This window comes from Phalangium opilio, unplaced genomic scaffold, assembly GCF_054372755.1.
Source record: "Phalangium opilio isolate 3A_F unplaced genomic scaffold, DU_Popi_V2 ptg000042l_1, whole genome shotgun sequence".
Taxonomy (NCBI): Eukaryota; Metazoa; Arthropoda; class Arachnida; order Opiliones; family Phalangiidae; genus Phalangium; species Phalangium opilio.
Window position 1 is genome coordinate 5,113,726 of NW_028324166.1, and position 17,778 is coordinate 5,131,503.

General features: G+C 36.6%; 1 protein-coding gene across 1 annotated transcript; it reads left to right on the plus strand.

Moving 5' to 3' along the window:
- The first annotated feature begins 1,168 nt into the window (after positions 1-1,168).
- LOC149678604 (uncharacterized) lies at positions 1,169-17,190 on the plus strand. Its single transcript, XM_089835899.1, has 17 exons — positions 1,169-1,555; positions 1,621-1,649; positions 1,715-1,818; positions 2,593-2,686; positions 2,964-3,122; positions 4,714-4,837; positions 4,980-5,209; positions 5,883-6,130; positions 6,195-6,369; positions 8,280-8,453; positions 14,422-14,534; positions 15,056-15,146; positions 15,207-15,374; positions 15,435-15,558; positions 16,237-16,466; positions 16,531-16,778; positions 16,834-17,190. The coding sequence occupies exons 2-17, from the start codon at positions 1,623-1,625 to the stop codon at positions 17,084-17,086; spliced, it is 2,562 nt and encodes an 853-aa protein (XP_089692025.1). The 5' UTR covers positions 1,169-1,555; positions 1,621-1,622; the 3' UTR covers positions 17,087-17,190.
- Positions 17,191-17,778: the final 588 nt, after the last annotated feature.

The following is a 17,778-nucleotide window of genomic DNA, read 5'->3' on the forward strand; positions in this document are numbered from 1 at the left end:
GTTGCTATAGAAAACTTCATTCCCCTTCTCTCCCTCAACTAAACTGTAAGTCAAGTTGGTCAAGGTCTGATTTAAACTGAACTGCTAGTCTTTTTCTGTGCAATCTCTTGACTCACCAACGGCCTGGCAACACTGGGGAACGAAAAAAAACACTTAAGTATAAACCATGTCTATAACATTAATATCTACGGGTGCTAGCATAAAAAACATCGCCTAGTAATAATAAACCTAACCAAGATATTGATAAAATTGTCGGATTCAAAACAAATAGTAAATCGACATTGCTCGTATCCAAGAAATTTACTCCAATCCATTTCGTTTATTATCCTGTTCTTCAAATAAAGTCCTAAGCACCTTGTTAGGAAAAAATATCTAGAGGTAGGCTGTTATACACATAACACAACACCTATTCAAATTACCCGCTCAAACAATACTCAATTCACTAACCGATAGAGGTCGCCACCTCCTTAGTCAATATTCTAGAAAATCAATATTAACGCTAGATAGCAAGGAGGAAAAGCTCCCTCTATCGGTTAGTGAATTGAGTATTGTTTGAGCGGGTAATTTGAATAGGTGTTGTGTTATGTGTATAACAATTAATTTGAATAGGTGTTGTGTTATGTGTATAACATAGGCGTTGAACCGTTTGAAGCAAGCGAGGGGGCACTATTCTGGGCTATGAGTCGGACTGAAGTAAACACTAATCGTTCTCCATTCCTACTTCTTAAATTAAATCTATCCCTTTCCAAACTTATAAAGAACACAATAAATTCATATACGCTCTAACTTATATGAGCAATGGAAAAATAGTTGTCCCAAATTATATTAAGGGAAAATAGTAGCTAAGCATAACGGTAACTACACGTACAATTTTACTAAACGGTACAGTGCACAGCATAAGGACTGTAATTGGTTTAGCTTTATTTATGAAAGAGTTCATAATGAAATGAACTACGAAGTATTAATTTCCCGTGAACTTTCTCTCATGTCACAATTAAAATCTTCGTAGTCACAACTTATCTCTGAGCTCGGGTCAAAATCCTGCTTTCAAGTGAAAAATTGCTGATGAATTAAAATTTGTTTGGTACTCTCTCCGTTTATTTTAAATCTAATATTGTGAATTACGTCCCTACCGGGGATAATTGAATTGGTATCATCCACCTTTATTTGTCCGTCGCCATAAGCTATCAGGACGCCTTTTTTAGTCAGTGACATTCCCTATCCGTACATCGGGCTCCGTAGCCTCAGCCTCGACATAACAATTCACCGGAAAGGGGAGGTAACCTTCTAAGTCACATTAAGTATAAGAACAGACTTCTTATTACCCAGAAAACCGGATACCCTACAAAGCATCACCCTAGTATACTTCCTAGGTTGTTTTACTGAACTTCTGTTAAATGTAAATTCGAAAACTTTCAAGAACGTTTCTTTTGGTATCGATTTGTCGCAGAAAAGGAAAGTTTAACGTGCACCATTAAAAATACTCGAACTCACGCCAAAGCGTTTGTGGGCTTACTAATACTTAGCAGACCCGCGGTCGAATAAACACGAGAAGGTATAAAAGTTTAAGACGTGAGACGGAGTCAATAAAAATGTTTGACAAAATAATAAACTGCTCAGGAATGCACCTAAAACTATTCGTACGAAAGGTAAAATAAGACTTTTTTAGACGTTCATTTAAACTGGTTAATTGATGAAGCTTTTGTTTAAATAGACTGAACTATTGAATATCTTCGAGCCAGCCAACGGTTCGGGATTAATTTTAAACGGACTGGAATGGAAGCTTCTAAGCACTCTTGTTTCCAAAATTAACTTTACGTAAAGTATTTTTCACTTGAAATATAGTTACGAAAGTAAACTTATTTTTATTTCTGTTTTACAAACTCAGTTTCTAATTAATCTAATTAAAAAGTGTTTGTAAAATAACTTCATGTCAAATGATGTTAAAAATTTATTAGCGTTTAATTTCAGCAACAATTAGGTTTTAAAACACATTAAAATGTCAAAATCGAGAAAAATTAGATGTTGTTATATGAAAATTTTTCGGAAACTAAAAGACAAAATAGGCAAGAAGACCGAAGTTTGGCTCAGTGATAGGTCTCGCATTCTGCTGAATTTTTAAGGCCGACTTTCAGCTAAAGAGTGTTCTTGCGAACTGAAAACCGAGACTACCACTGTAGCGATCGTGCAGACTTTAGAGTCCCCCGCTGGGGCAAAAGCTTGAGGGGTTCTAGCTATCTATAAAAGCAGTGTAATGCGGTTCTAGCAAACTGAAGACAAACAATAGATGATTTCCTTCTGATGAACGCAAAAAATTAGAGGGAAATATAACCTGATTTGCACGGTCGACCCATTGTTTGTCTCAATGCACGATTTTCATTTTGCTATAACCCTTGTCGTTGGAACGCGGCCTTTAACGGGAAGACGAAGACGATGGGTATTTCAATTTATATTGCTAAATTGTTCAGCATTTACGTTTAAAATTAGATTTTTAGTTATTCTTTACGGTTAAGTACATAATTAATTTTCAAGCACATACGTATTCTCAAATAAAATAACAACAACCACATGAGAAATAATCTGGTTATATAGATATGATGTGTACAAGGAACCAAGAGGAAATTCAGGTAGTTTTGTACCTGAAAATAATTCATGGACAGGTCTTGTTGGAAAACTAGAACGAAAAGTACGCTTTCTTAATTTTAATCAGGATTTTACAAATATTGGCAGTAATGATGAACCGCATGCACTTTGGGTGGTAGTTTAAGACTAGGGGCCTATTTTGTCCTTTTTTCTTACTTGAATTCTTAAAGCTGATTATTGGTTCACACAAAGCGTAAGGAGATGGGAAAAGGACGAAGTGTAGCCTCAACGCGTTGTGCGTTTCATCATGGATATGCAGAAATACTAACGTGTTAGTGAAAATATAGAAATTAATTAATCCCTTTCAATTTCTTTCGCAGGAAGGTGATTTTGCTCTGGGACGATTGAGCGACACTCACTCCAGACGAAAGGTCATCGACTTCAGTTCTCCATTCCTGATAGACTCCGTGAACTTCTTTCTTGGTGTTAAACATGGCAGATCTAGAACTATCTTCTTTCTAACTCCATTCGAGAATAGTGTAAGATTATTTGTAAAAACTTTCCCTACTTTTAAAAAGCACCGACGTGCATCACCTTTCTGCCCAAGATGTTTGCGGATTCGTAACAGAATCATCCCTTTTTGATAAGCTTTAACCAAAATTAAAACAGGGTGACCGACCCCTCTCACCTTTTTTTACCTACCTACTATGATGAGCTCTTTGTGGAAGATCGTCGTTTGCTCCATGGTACAGCCCCTTCATCAATGCTACGAATTTTCACTTATATGTGGACGAACATTATGAAGTTTTTGATAACTTCTTCTTAAGGTTGAGACAGCCATTTATCCTTGTATAGCTAAAATTTCTGGAGGCTAGAATGGTCAACATGCTACCACGAATGACAATCCCAAATTTGTGCATTTTGTTGATATAAATACTGGTTAATAAAAATGGTTAATATTAATGGTTTAACCTTCAAGCGATTTGTCGTGCCATTACGTAAATATTCAAACTAGCAACAAAGGTACCTGGCGTTCCCCATCAGCATGGTTTTCGTTCAGCCATTTTAAATGATGATAGAAATCGAAGCCCAACCTTAAGGACCGTGTACAAAATATTAAACAAACCTGTAGAAGTGCACCGACGGTATTCATTTATCTAGCTTATACCAGGAATACATAGATTTACTACTTGGAATCCTTAAGAGGCCATTTTATGGGCCTGGGTGTCTGACTGAAAGGGGAGGCGGTGTAGAAACCGTCACCGTTGACGTCATGCATAATTTATTTGACGTATTTTGCGACCTGCGCCGCGACTCCCGCGACCTATGCGCGGTGAACCCGAATGTAAACATGATGCGTCGTCTGAACAAGTAGACCAAGGATTACGTTTCTAAAAAATGGCGAGACTCGCTTTCCGTTAAAAACTCGATATTACTATTCCCACAGGGTGGAGTAAAAATTTAATTCCTTCCACTCTTCACCAAAGTTATACTAAAACAAAACATCAGTATCCCTATGCAAAGGCTTACGGTTTAAGGGGAGGTAACGTCATCTTTTCTCGAAACTATTATAGCATTCGCTTTCAATACTGAATTTCGAGCTACACTAACTTCTGAATCGTCGACTTTAGTTACAGTTAGAGAAATTTCCGCCTCAAAAACGTCGTTAACGTCAAACTATTCCAAGTTCTCGCACTTTCCGACCATTTCGGAGCCGAAACTGATGCAGACGACAGCTTAAAAGGTCATGATCTCGATCTGTCCCACACATTCGCATAACCAATGAAACGCGAGGAAGGAGGAGCAAGTGGTTTAATGGTTTTTGGCGCTTCCCCTCACGGTCAATCAGATATTTGTATGGGGTCTATGGCCTCTTATAGATTCCAAGTACTAAATCTATGTATTCCTGCTTATACGTATAAAGAATGTTTTTTCACATTTCTGGCTGCCATTTTTCAAGATGGCGTATGATTTTAAAAATATTTCTTGGGTCGTGCCTACTAAAGAGTATAACGTCACTTCAAAATTTCAGTCTTTTATGTAAAACAGTTTGGCATGGGCGTTAATTAATCAGTCAGGACTTTGAATTACATTGATCTCTTAATGTTTATCTATTTGTAAAATTTGCAGGTTTGGTTGACATGGCTAGTGTTCTTAATACTAGTGACTATCTTTCTTTACATTCTCTGCCATAAAAACAATCTGTTGAAAGGTGGATCAATGATGTACGTTTTAGGAATCGCGATGAAACAAGGTAAACAAATACTTTAAAGTATTACACGTATTCTGTCATATTATAAGTTTTATCAGTTGATTGGTTTTAATGAAATTAAAATTTTTGGACTACTTAATAAATATCAAATTTTAGTTTCTAATAAATACCAATATATTCATAGGGTTAAACAGGCCAAACGTTGGACGACATGCAACAATAATTGTTATTTCTTGGATTGTGTCTTGCGCTTTGATTAACATCATTTACTCAAACGTCCTAACTGCGGCTACTGGTGTAAATATTCAACAAAATGTTGACACGGTAGAAGAAGTTGCTGCTATTTTGAAAACTGGATCAACGAAGCTATTCATAAAAGAACACTCCAGTCTGGTGAACCTTATTGAAGCTCTGGTAGGACCATATCCTTACTGTTAAAGCTATAGCTTTGAAGGAGAGAGGAATTTAGTGGAAACTCCCCACACCTATAATGTTGCCTATGTACCACCCTATGGCACGGAAGTCCTCCCACCATCCTCAGCGTTTAGGTAGGGTCGTACAGTACGGAATCGTAAAGGACTCCCCTCTCTCTTAGCTAGTTGTCATACAAATACAAAGGCGCTTCGAGGCAGCACTTAAAAATTGCCTACCAAAGGGTAGGAGCGTGCGCGAGGTACTGTGGGAGAGTTTCAGTGTAGCACGTCGCCCATTATAATTTCCACCTCAGACCACCTAACAAACGGACAGACAACTGAATAGGGAGCTAGGTTTGCTTAGAGCAACGCCTGACACTAGCGCTCTGGCGGCGAATGTTGGAAGTTTTTCACCAAACCCTAGTAAAATTCGCGCCATTTTTTTTTTAGGAGTAGAGGTTTAACATTAACCCTTGGCTAAAAACTATCCCGAACCATTAGAGTCGAATTTTTCTTTAGGGACGCGTGAGGGCGCGTGCTGGGCATTGCCAATTGTTAACGCCACGAGTTAACGCGGATTTAACTTGGCTTTACCTGTCCATGGGTTAGGTGGTCTGAGTTTCCACTCGATTACTGCCAAAGCCTTCATAACACTCCTGATAATACCATTTCAGCCCGCCACACCTTACGGTGACCTGTTTCGCAAAGTATCGGATGTCAGAGAAAGACGGCGCTCTGATTATTATGATTTACAACATCGCCGAATAACCACGGTTGACTCTCTTGTAAGAATGGAACTTAAATTACTAAAAAATGGGTTTCCAGAGTCAGTGGTACGAGCGGTACATGAACCGCTCTTTTCAGCTAGGACTTGCATCGGTTTGAAGAAAAACTTCAGTTGTACGTACGACTTCAACAGAGTGTAAGTTTTTAAAACGATCTTTGTTGGGTGATTTTTGGACTTAGGTTTAAATGAAACCTTTCAGAATTGTCGCCTTAAGAGAAAATGGCTGTGTACAATGGTGGCAAGAAGAACTCAAATGGCTCGTTACGTTGAATAGATTGAGAGAAGCTGTTATCAACCCCGCTTTGTACATTGGATTCCTTGATTTGTCCAGCACTTTAGTTGTACTTTTTGTATTAATTTTGGTAGCTCTCAAAGTATTCCTTTTTGAATATATTACTGGAATTGAGCACGGTTTCGCGGAAAAATTAAAAAATAATCGTTTTAAATAAGAATTACATAAGCAAATGTTAGAATTTGTTTCAAAACATTTTCTAAGGTTTCTTTGCAACAGTTCAATGAACCTTTATGATTCATATGGCAAGTAGCTTTAAAGAAAAATTGAGGTAACATATCACTATACCTTAAAGAGCGGCCTTTTTCTAAATATAAAAGGAATAATATTAAAAAATAAATTATCTCTTAATACAAAATAATTAGCATTTAATTAGTCTTAAAAATGAGAACTACTGCGCCAAAATTGGTTTAGGGTCGTCTGCTTAATTGAACAACTACCCCTACGGGATTGGTTGAGTTCTCACAGGCTGAGACAGGTAAGGGATAAAAGGTTCAAACAGGTACTAAGGTTTTATTATTATCAGAAGTAATATAGGAAAACTCTATCCTACGTAAAAGTCTAAATTTTTTACTTCGATATCTTCTAAACCAGGCCTTCCGTTTGAGGTCTAATCAAGAAGTGATATCTAGTTTATTAGGGAGAAGTTTTAAATTCGCGTAACATTTCCAGCTTTATCTCCAGTGTAAACGTAGGTCCGGAGTTAATCCCCGCCTCTAAATTACAACTAGCATCTCATTTGTTCTTAACTCACGTCAGCGCGACGCGAATGACGAAAATTATGTATTTTCCAACTGAGGAGAGGCGAAATAGCCCGGCCTCCTTTTACGTTCCCCTTGTATTTTGAAAGTGGGACTGGGGCTATGGATCGCGAAAACTTGGGTATCTTATATCTTCTCCCTAATAACACTTCTTGGTCTAATGTTAGGTACCCTGAACATATCCTTCAACATCTTTGATTGTGCGTGATACTTATTGGTGTTATGTGACGTATGGATTTATTCTAATTGAGATACTTCACCGACCTGCTTAAGTTGTTAAGAATAATAACATTCAAGTGCGTGCTTATACGAAAAGTAACTTATTGTTTTATGGACCCCGCTCATATCCATTAAAAGTATTGATTCAACCGCCAAGTATTTTGCAGCAGCCCTCTTGAAGTCGAAAATAATGCTCTTTATAACTTTATATGGCTAGTTTTTATGAAGTACTGTAAGAGTAAAGAAATAAATGCATGATAAAGTCACGCTTTAACGACCAAAACTTTGTCAGGAAAATATTTATTTTGCGGTGTACACGTACATACGCATTCCGTGACAAAAAAATTATTTGGAAAAAGACTTAAGTCTTTTCTAAAACTATACGAAACTTCGAACCTCAACAACGGGTTGGTTGTGTGGTGCACTCCCGTAAGCCAAGCTTCTTGGTGACCAAGTTTAACAAGGTATAATTGGAACCAAGTTTCTGTCTACAATATTAAAGAAGATACAAACAATTACGTTTCCGTAATGGACACTACGCGTTAGGCTTTCCCGCAAAGCACTGTGGAGTACCCCTGTTGGACGACTAGTACCACCAGACAGAATCGACCAATGGGGTACTTACTCCTCAGTGCTTAGCGGGAAAACCTAATTCGTAGTGTCCAATTCATAAACTTAATTACTCGCATCTTCTATAATATTGTAGATAGAAACTTTGTTCCAATTGGTGAATTCATTAATTTATACCATGAATCTGTATAACTATGAATATACAGCTGCGTTACGCTGTCTAACCTCTCGATAAGGTTTGAGCGGGGCTTAGCGAAAGGAGACATCAGTCACGTGTCCGCTAGTGTTAGGAGCGGGAGAAGGGAGGGGGAGTCCGGGGGTGTGTAAATTCGAAAGGTCAACGCGTCAAAGCTAGGAGGGTAACACCCAAACCAAATCGACACGATAGAAGGGTCACATGATGTTTATACGCTCTTTTGAATAATTAAAAAATTTATTCTAGTCCGCAGTATCTCTTAAAATAAAGAGAACTCCATTTTTCTCTTTCGCTTACGCTCGTCTTCTTCGGTTCATTCATGCGATACTAGTGAAACAAACGGGTCACGCGATCGTTATTGTAATAGTCAAGGACAAAGACTATTTGTATGCTGTCCTCCGAGGGATAGTTTTAGCCATGGTAACCTGGGGACGTTTGAGTAGCATTTACTGTAGAAAGCAGCTTCTCAATCCCCTTGACTCTTTCTTACATTCCTATTTGTTTGCATTCAACGCGTCCCCCCCCCCTAGTATATCGAGTACGTTTATCGAAGAACTGTAAGACGCTTCTGGGTCAATGGAAGTAAGATTATTTTTCATGATACACTCTTAAAATCAAAGGTGTGATTTAGCACCTTTTGTCTTAATTTTGACGGGTCCAAAAACAGCACCATTAAAGTGGTTAAATAACGCCTCTGAAGGTTTTAAATGGCCCATTTTCAACACTTTGCGTCTTAAAAATATTTTCTCCCGACACATTTATTACACCTTATAAAGCTTTATCTTACACCTTTTAAAAACCATATATATTTAAAACGTGTTCTTAAAGTGTCTGTATGTTCTTCTAATATTCTTCAAAAGGCGTCATTTTTGGCTTGAAGTGTGAAATAGTGCAGAAATGGAATATTACACTCTTAAATGGTGTGATTTAGCACCTTTCGTCTCAATTTAAAGATGTTAAACAACACCTCTGAAAGTGTTAAATAGACAATTTTTAACACTGCATCTTAAAAATATTTCACACTGACGCATTTATTACGCCTCATTGAGCTATTTCTTACACCTTTTAAAAATAGTATTTTTAAAAGGTGTTCTTTAAGTGTTTGTATGTTCTTCCAATATTCTTCAAATGGCGTGAATTCAAACTACCGAAGTGGGAAATACTGCAGAAAAGGCGTGAAATATTGTAGGAAGCCTGTATTACACAGCGTGATTTTAATACAGTTTGCCACCTTTACCACATCGTTCTACACTCACTAAAGATGCTACACATGCTTTTCACTGTACACTCAAAAATATTTAGTGTTTTAACACCTTTAAAAGTAGTTTTTATTGGTCCACATTTTAAACAGACCGAAACCATAATTGGGAGGTCCCATTTGACCAAACTCCCCCAATTTAGGCGGTTTTCAAATGACTACACTTAACTGTTCATTGCTAAAATTTCTCTGATAATAACAGAGTTGCAAAGCGATACATTATTTAACGATTTGAAGGCTTATCTAATTATAAGGGAAAGGTGAAATAAGCCATAATCCATAACATATCCCTTGTTATTATTGTAAGATGATGCTTAAAAAGATAAATTGATATTTAAATTATGGTAAATAAACATGTTCCAGTAAATTGTTGAGATATTTATGGATTTTTAATGAAAGGTTTGTCTGTAGTTCAAATTTACATCCGCAGAATCACGAAATTTTAGTGCAGAAGAAATTTTGTTATTATATGGGTTCTCTAAACTATTAATTCAACCAGAAGTGAGATGAGACCAGAAGTACTGAGCTAACCAAATTCTTCACTCGGCGAAAGTGAATATTCTTGATAACACAAGAACGGTTGGCCCTCTAGTAGCGGTTTCTGAATTTTCCCTCCAAAACGTGAGACGCTTCGCGGTGGTAGACGGCCGAACTAGATTCAGTTAGCCGCGTCCGTGTTCGGCCGCTTTAGGTTTTGGGGAAGGGGATAGGAAATGTTTTTGGAACTCGACCAACTTTTTTCTCAGTAGTGTGGGCGCGTGGGAAGCGGCATAAAATCCTCAAATTTGTTCACTAGTGCCAGGATCTACTATCAATGCTAGAGCCCTTCACTTCTAGTCTCATCTCACTTCTGATTCAACCGATAACCGATACTTTGGACCGTATACGCAGAGTGTGGGCGTCGTGAGCACTTAACGATAAATTAACCTTGTTTGATTGGATTAAAAATGTTAAACCCGGGACGCAATGTGTCAAAACAATGATTATAAAACTTTATGGGAAATGTCAAATAAGGTAGACTTAGAAACTGTTCTTTAGATATTAAGCTGAAAGGATTTAAACACACTTATTTGAACAATGGGTGTCGAAAATAAGAATGGAAATTGTTCAACAGAGGTGCAGTTTAACACCTTTTCAACTCGTCTTTCGTACTAAAAGATAATTGTTACTCTTTTATGTGTGTTGTTCAGCACCTTTGCGAGCTTAAAATAACACTTTTAAGCGTGTCGCATAACAACTTTAAGAGTGTCGCGTAACGCCTTTAAGAGTGTCGCGTAACACTTTTAAGAATGCCGCGTAACGCTTTTAAAAGTGTCACATAACACATTTAGCAGGTTTTATAAAGCTACCATACCACATGATCACCAATTTCTTAGCTACGTTTTACTCGGGGATAAAAATATTTTCTAAAGAAAATATCATCTTTAAAAATGCTGTTATTTAATACGAACAATTAAGTCTTTTTCCTTGACTTTATAATCTTTGGATTGACTTCAAAATTAAAACAGAAACGGAAGACCTCATTTAAGAAACAAGTTATTGATTTTCTATCCCGCAGTATTATTATTTAATTTCCATGTTTAATTTCAAACGGTGTTTTAAAGGTTTTTATTACCGAATTTACACCTTAAATTGTCCGGAAAACTCAAGGTGACGAAACTCAATTTTGGGTGTTTTTAATTTGTAAAAAAGTGTTTTCTTGAATTACACTCTTTTGAAACTTCCATTTCGCTAAATATTAATTGTCCACAAAACTATTTCATATTAATATTAATAATAATCATAAATCAGTGAAAAAATGCGAAATTGTTCTCTCGCCTCTCTTGCCGCTCTCGCGTTATTGTATGAGACAGTTTAACTATAAATAGAAATTAAAAATTTACAGAATTGTGCTAAAAATACCAGTTTATAAAATTTAAAGTCTGAGATCTACCCTTTTAACACCCTTTTTGAGAAAAAGGAGTAATTCCAGATACATTTTACACCTATATTAACTTAGCGTTTTTGTCGTAGATAATGGTCACCTTTAAAATACCAATATAACACCGTTTTTGTTATTCATGTGAAAATGTTAGGTGTTATATAGGTGTATTTAAAAAGTACACCATTTTCACTCCAAAGAAACACTCAATTTTTTTTGTGTGTAAGTACCCTAAATCAACTGTAGCCCAAGTATGACTTTATTCACCAGGAGTAAATCAACTTCAGTAAATTTTGTTTTCACCAGAACTAAATCAATTGTCGTAGGACTCTTTTCAAATCAAGTAAATTAATTGCAGTATGATTAATTTTCACCAGGAGTAAATCAATTGCAGTATGATTCGTTTTCATCAGAAGTTAATCAATTGTAGTATGATTCGTTTTCACCAGGAGTAAACCAATTGCAGTAACATTTCATTTCACCTGAAGTAAAAGAACAGTGTCTAACATCAGTAAAAAATATGTGAGGTCATCATGTTAATTGTCACACGCATAAAGGTCGATTTACGTTAGTTTTAAGGTGTCTAAGTTAATGAAGGAGTCAAATGGTTATCCTAATACTTGAAAGATATTGGCAATGGACTACGCAACGCGTGCAACGTTAGGGTTATTTTACAAAGTGGAAAATGCGTTATACAATATTCAATCTATTTCCTATTAAACTGTAAATTAGCACTATAATTTTCCCATAAATGTGTCTAGGGTAGCGTAATTCGCTAATTTAAATATTGGTTTCAATATAATAATTTTATCGCCCTAAAACTTTTATCTTACTGTACCCTATTCTTAACAAACATACCGTGGCATTTGCAAAACTAAAAATAAAAAATTGTAACCTCAAATGTTTTTTCTTTTTTTCTCATATTAACCCTAGTCATTTTCAATGCATGTACATTTAACAACGGTACACGTACAGAAGCAAACACTAGCTATATTATAATATTTATTCTGAAAAACAAAGACACAGTAAAGCGCTTAAGCTACCTTCAGGCTTACACGGAAACAGTTAGGCCTAAGCCTACAAGTTTTGAAACCCTCTTCCTTCCTGGTCGGTACCAATTTCAACAGCCTCAGTTCACAATCAAAGGGCACTCTTATAACTCTGCCGTGACCTTATAAGTCATAATATACGAAGATTGGAGTCGTGAATACTTTAAACAACAGTTTTCTACGACCAAACAGAACACAGCGTCATTAGTGCCAGCGTTAATTGTCGACCTCAAGGACTCACACCAGGTACCACTGTCCTGTTAATTTCTCGATAGTAAGGAAAATGCTGCTGATCGGGTGACATACTTTGGGAAAAATGGAAATAACGATTTTATGACATTCCCGAAGTATAAACTAAGCCATCGATCAAAAACTCGACAAAGCAAGTTGCTCGTGCCCGTGTTGCGCGTGATCGAGTGGGCTCTAAATAATCATACGACCAAAAAAGCGGTTGACCAATCATAAGCCTCTAACCGTAGGTAACATCTTTAATGCCAGACCAATGGGCGACGGCTCTAATACTATTTTCGCCGGCGACGACCTAACCGGCAAGCTCGGAAGGTTAATTTGCGGTATCGTTCGGTAGTCGTTATATAATATTCAACGTTTAAAGGCTCAAGTTTCGAAAAATTTGAGGGCATGTTCTATCCTAGGAGCTTAGATAATATCGTATAGCTCGTACAGGCACATGTTACGCACTTTATGTGTAAAGCCTAATCGGCTTTTGGTAATAGCCACACATATCAGCCTACCCATCTTGTTTATACAAACAATAGCCTTCATTCGAAGAACATTATTGAACCTTTGTCTACCAGAAATGTACTAAGCCTTGTTTGTGTTGAAAGCAATAATGGAGTCCATTGGCGCCCATAGCATGCTTGTCTAATCTTCTATCAAAATTATATCTTAGCAACGAGACTTAATGCGTAGATTGAACTAGCTAGACTTTACCAATCATTGCCAGTTTTACTGTGGGGAAAATATCTTTAGGGGACAAAGGAGCCGCCCTTTGTATAAACAGTAACTTTCTTATTTATTAATATATTTCCTTTCGTTCTGGTTCAACCTCTTAATAATTAAAGTTGGTCGTGGAGCGTGAAATTAGAAGCGATATTTTTATATACTGTGGTTTTCTTACGGTCTACAAAATAATGCAATAGAAGGCCATTAGAAATAACGGAAAATAAGGCACTGCAGGGGTCGTCAAAGCCTATCATAGTGCCCATGATGTTTACGACGCGAAATCTCACCACTTAATGATGTTAATGTTTCTAGTTGCTCCAACGAAAACCATTCGACTTTTGAGGCATTCGGGGCCTAAGAATAGTGATCATACATTTTGTAATGCAAAAATTGATATACGTTATTCTACGCGTGCTATTATAAGTAGACGAATTTTCCCCTCTTATAAAAACTGAACAGTATATTTCTTTCGTCGGCTTATCTGCAACCTGTTGCTGTTGTTAATAATATTTGACTTTGATTCCATATGGCTAGCAATTAAGTGTAACCATGGATATGTATAAATTCTAACGTACTATGGATTTCCATCTCTTACGTTCCACAAGGCATTTCGGTTAGGCGCTAGTTCAACAGACTTGTAATCCCCACCTTGTGAGTGAGAGAAAAATCCGTATTTTTTCTATCTGCGCATGGGCGAAATTCTCCGGAGAGATATAGTTTCTTTTCCCCCACGTGACCTGGGTTCTTTCGACTCAATTAACAAGCGTCTCACGTCCGCGGGTGTAACGCGTATTTGGTGGCCGTCATATGGCCTAGTTGAGAATTCATAATGCATTAGTATTTATTCATAACGATGGAGTAACCTTTATTGTTTAAAAGTTATTCAAAATGGCTGTCAACATAACTGGATGCCTTGGACAAATGTTTCGAGTAACATTCATGGAGGTACAGTTTTTTTTTTTAAGATTGCACTATCGCTTTTACGAAATTACTAAACCAGTATTGTAGAGGATATATTTCTTCTGCCATCCGAGTGTTTAGAATGTATATTTTTTTATCCAACCAAGTTGTAATTGTAAGTCAAGGATTTTGGATTCATGGGATCACGTCATTTTTGTAGAGGACAGTGCAAGTTAGCACGGTAGAATTTCAACATCCTACTACAAAAACTGAAAAAGAACTATCTTGTTTTTCTAGAGTGAATATTTCAAAATATCTAGATCAACTAAAAATCAGGAGCAAAAAGATATTTCATTTGAAGGAGTCGAATGGAAACTACTTAACACACTCTTTGATGTTGTAAAATCGAAGTAAGTGTAGTTAAAAGTGGCCATAAGAAACACGGTTCAAAACCGCGTGCCTTATACTGTCGTGTTTAAACAGCTTTTCTATATCAGCAATTATCAAAATAATACATTTCATAGTAGTGGTAGTTAGAACAGATATAATTCCATAACTACCATGAAACAAATTAAAACATTAATTAGAATATTCCCAAATATAAAGATGAAATGTCACATTATTTGCGGGACAATACTGTATACTGGGTGTTTCTAAAGCTATGTTCACACGAGAACTGGTTTTCCCAACTAGTTTTTAAACCCTCTTCATAACCAGTTCGAAGCCATTTCAACAGCCTTGGTTCACACTTTTATACCCTTCTGTTAAGCTATGTTAACAGTTGTGTGAACATGGCTTGAATCTTGTAGACCCCATATTCTTTGACACTTTCCACTCAATTTCACCCAAGAACACACTCGTTAAATTAAAGTAGATTTATCAGAAACATGCAGTATTTAAATACACATTATTAAATTTTTAAATCATGAAGATACGACCTGCACCAGACGCCATTCGGCCATTATGGAGCATTACTCCCTAATAATTCTTGGACTGGAGCCGTGGGTCGTCTTCACGATAATGTAAGGAAACATATTTTGTTTTTACAAGGCCTACATGACAAACAATTTTTTTGTATTTAGCTCTCGGATATTGCTTTGGCAGGATTATCTGATACGTTTGAAAGACGATCCGCGATTGATTTTAGTACACCGTATATTATAGACACTGTCAACTTCTTTGTTGGTGTCGAACCACCGTATAAATATAAGTATAAAGTAGCGTTTATACTTAGTCCTTTTGAAAGTGTTGTAAGTTTAGTATACCATTTCATAAACTGTTCCAAATATTTTCATTACTCGTAATTTCAGGTTTGGCTGGTTTTCTTTGCATTAATGATTTTAGTGCTTATTATTTTGTATATCTTGAATCAAAACAACCAATTTAGCAATGCTAAGCCATTCTTGCAAGTTTTAAGGATTGCGTTAAAGCAAGGTAGGTACTTTTCTGCAGTAGGAGGTTATAAGGATAAAATAATGGAATGCAAAGTGTTATTGTATTGTTAGAATAAAAAAGTTATATCAGCAGATAAGACAACCTTACGAAAATGGTCTAATGGACCCAACCAACAAATCTTTGGAATTTTTTTAACGGCTCATATCTTGTTTTCAGGTTTTTAGGCGAGAAAGGGATAACCTGATTGGTTTGATTTTGCCATGCGCAGAACCAGTTTTACACCAAGAGTCAGACTCAAATCCAATCAGAAAAATAAGAGATTTATTTCCGTCGCTCAACGACAGATGGTACTACAGTCAACTTAGTTAGTCACGTGATCCTATCCCTTAAATGGAGACGAGACCAAGCCAACTTGTTTATTTGTTGGTTGAGTCTATTTGTGCTGAAATTATCCTTCAAACCTATTTTTTATGCTTTGATTTTTCTCAACTTGTTGCAATACAATTCCCTTGCGTTTACGAGAACCGCTATATATTGCCGTAAAGGTTAAACTGCGGTTTCAGAAAATTGCTATTTTGAAAACTGCAGTTATGAGAAAGGTTCATGTGAGGGCTTCCCGAAATTTGATGCAATTTAGAGTAGAAATATGAAGCAATTTAGAATTCAGTTGATTTGGTTTACGATTATTTAATTTAATCAAAGCTTCATTGTCCATAGACGTTGACGAACGAAAAATCCCAGCCAACGCCAGAAGCATAGTTCTGTTATGGATCACATGCTGTACGTTCTTAATATTAAATTACTGTAATGAACTCACGGCATCGACTGGAACACCAATCAGGAAACACGATGAATCACTAGCTACACTATCAACGTTATTCAGAAAAGGAAAAATGAGTTTCTTCATATACAAACACAGTTCAAATGTGCACGTTATTAAATCAATGGTATAATTCATGGAATACAAATGGTTGTACTTGACTGAACAACTTTTTCATATTTATAATACAGCCACCATTGCCTTATGGAGATTTGTTTCGCCAAGTTGTACAAATCATACCAGAATGTCCAATGAACTGGGAAGATTTGGAAAGTCGTCGTAAAACAACGTTAATATCGCGGCTAAGAACAACAGTAAAATTGCAACGAAAAGGGTTTACAGAACGCAAGATAAAAGCTGTTGAGGAACCACTTACTTCAATAAGAACTGCTGTTGGTTTCAGGAAAGGTTTCCCATGTCAAAGCACTTTTAATTGGGTGTAAGTGTTTTTAATTATTAATGGTTGCAACTTTGCATTGATAAGCTTTTTTCAGTGTTGTTTCTATGCGTGAGAGTGGATGTCTTCATTGGTGGCTGCAGGAGTTAATGTGGCCAGTCACAATGCAACGAATGAAAGATGACGTGTCGCATCAGAACCTGTTCATCGGTTTCCGTGACTTAGAAGCTACCTTTCTTCTACTATTAATGGGAAGTTTCTTTGGACTGTTTATGTGTGTTCTAGAATACGTGTGCGATACTACAAAATGTTTGCGTAAATTGGTCCGACAAAGCTTGTCTTTTTTCTAATATAATTTATATGAAATGTTATTGAATCTAAAAAGGTTTTTCCACGGCCTCTCTCTGTGAGGAAGGTGTGAACAGCAAAATGTTAATGAAAGTTCGAAAGCAGTGGATTTAGTATCCTAGAGACAAGAATTAGGGTATTCATTTAATTAAGTAGATCCACATCGACTGAGGTATTTTCTAACATTGGTAGTAATCGGTATATCACCCACGTAAATCATGAACATGTGTTTGTAGAAGAGGCATATTTAGATGGTGTTGCAAATTATGTTCGTAAGATATTCAAATTCATACAACGTTGTCAGTATTGTCGCCACATGAAAGTCTTAAAGGGATGTGCAATCCGTTAAGTACGGGTGAGGTCTATATGAAGGGGGTATTTGAACCCCTACTGGGCATGTGTGAATTTTGTAGCGTTATCAGTTTATTGAGCATCGGCATCGGCATTTCCGAATCGTTCCACGCTTAGTCAAGTGATATTGAACAATTACTTCTCCAGAAAATAGTAGCACTACTGCAGCACTGCTTGGAAATATAGTTATTGACACACCCCTACATAAAGAGTTGTACATTCTATAGTACAAGTCTATCGTTCAAAAATCTTCTTTACGTAAACTTGTGTTATATAATTGCACAAAACCCTAAATTATGGCTTAAACGTACAGTTCTCGAAATATCTCAAATAGTATACAAAG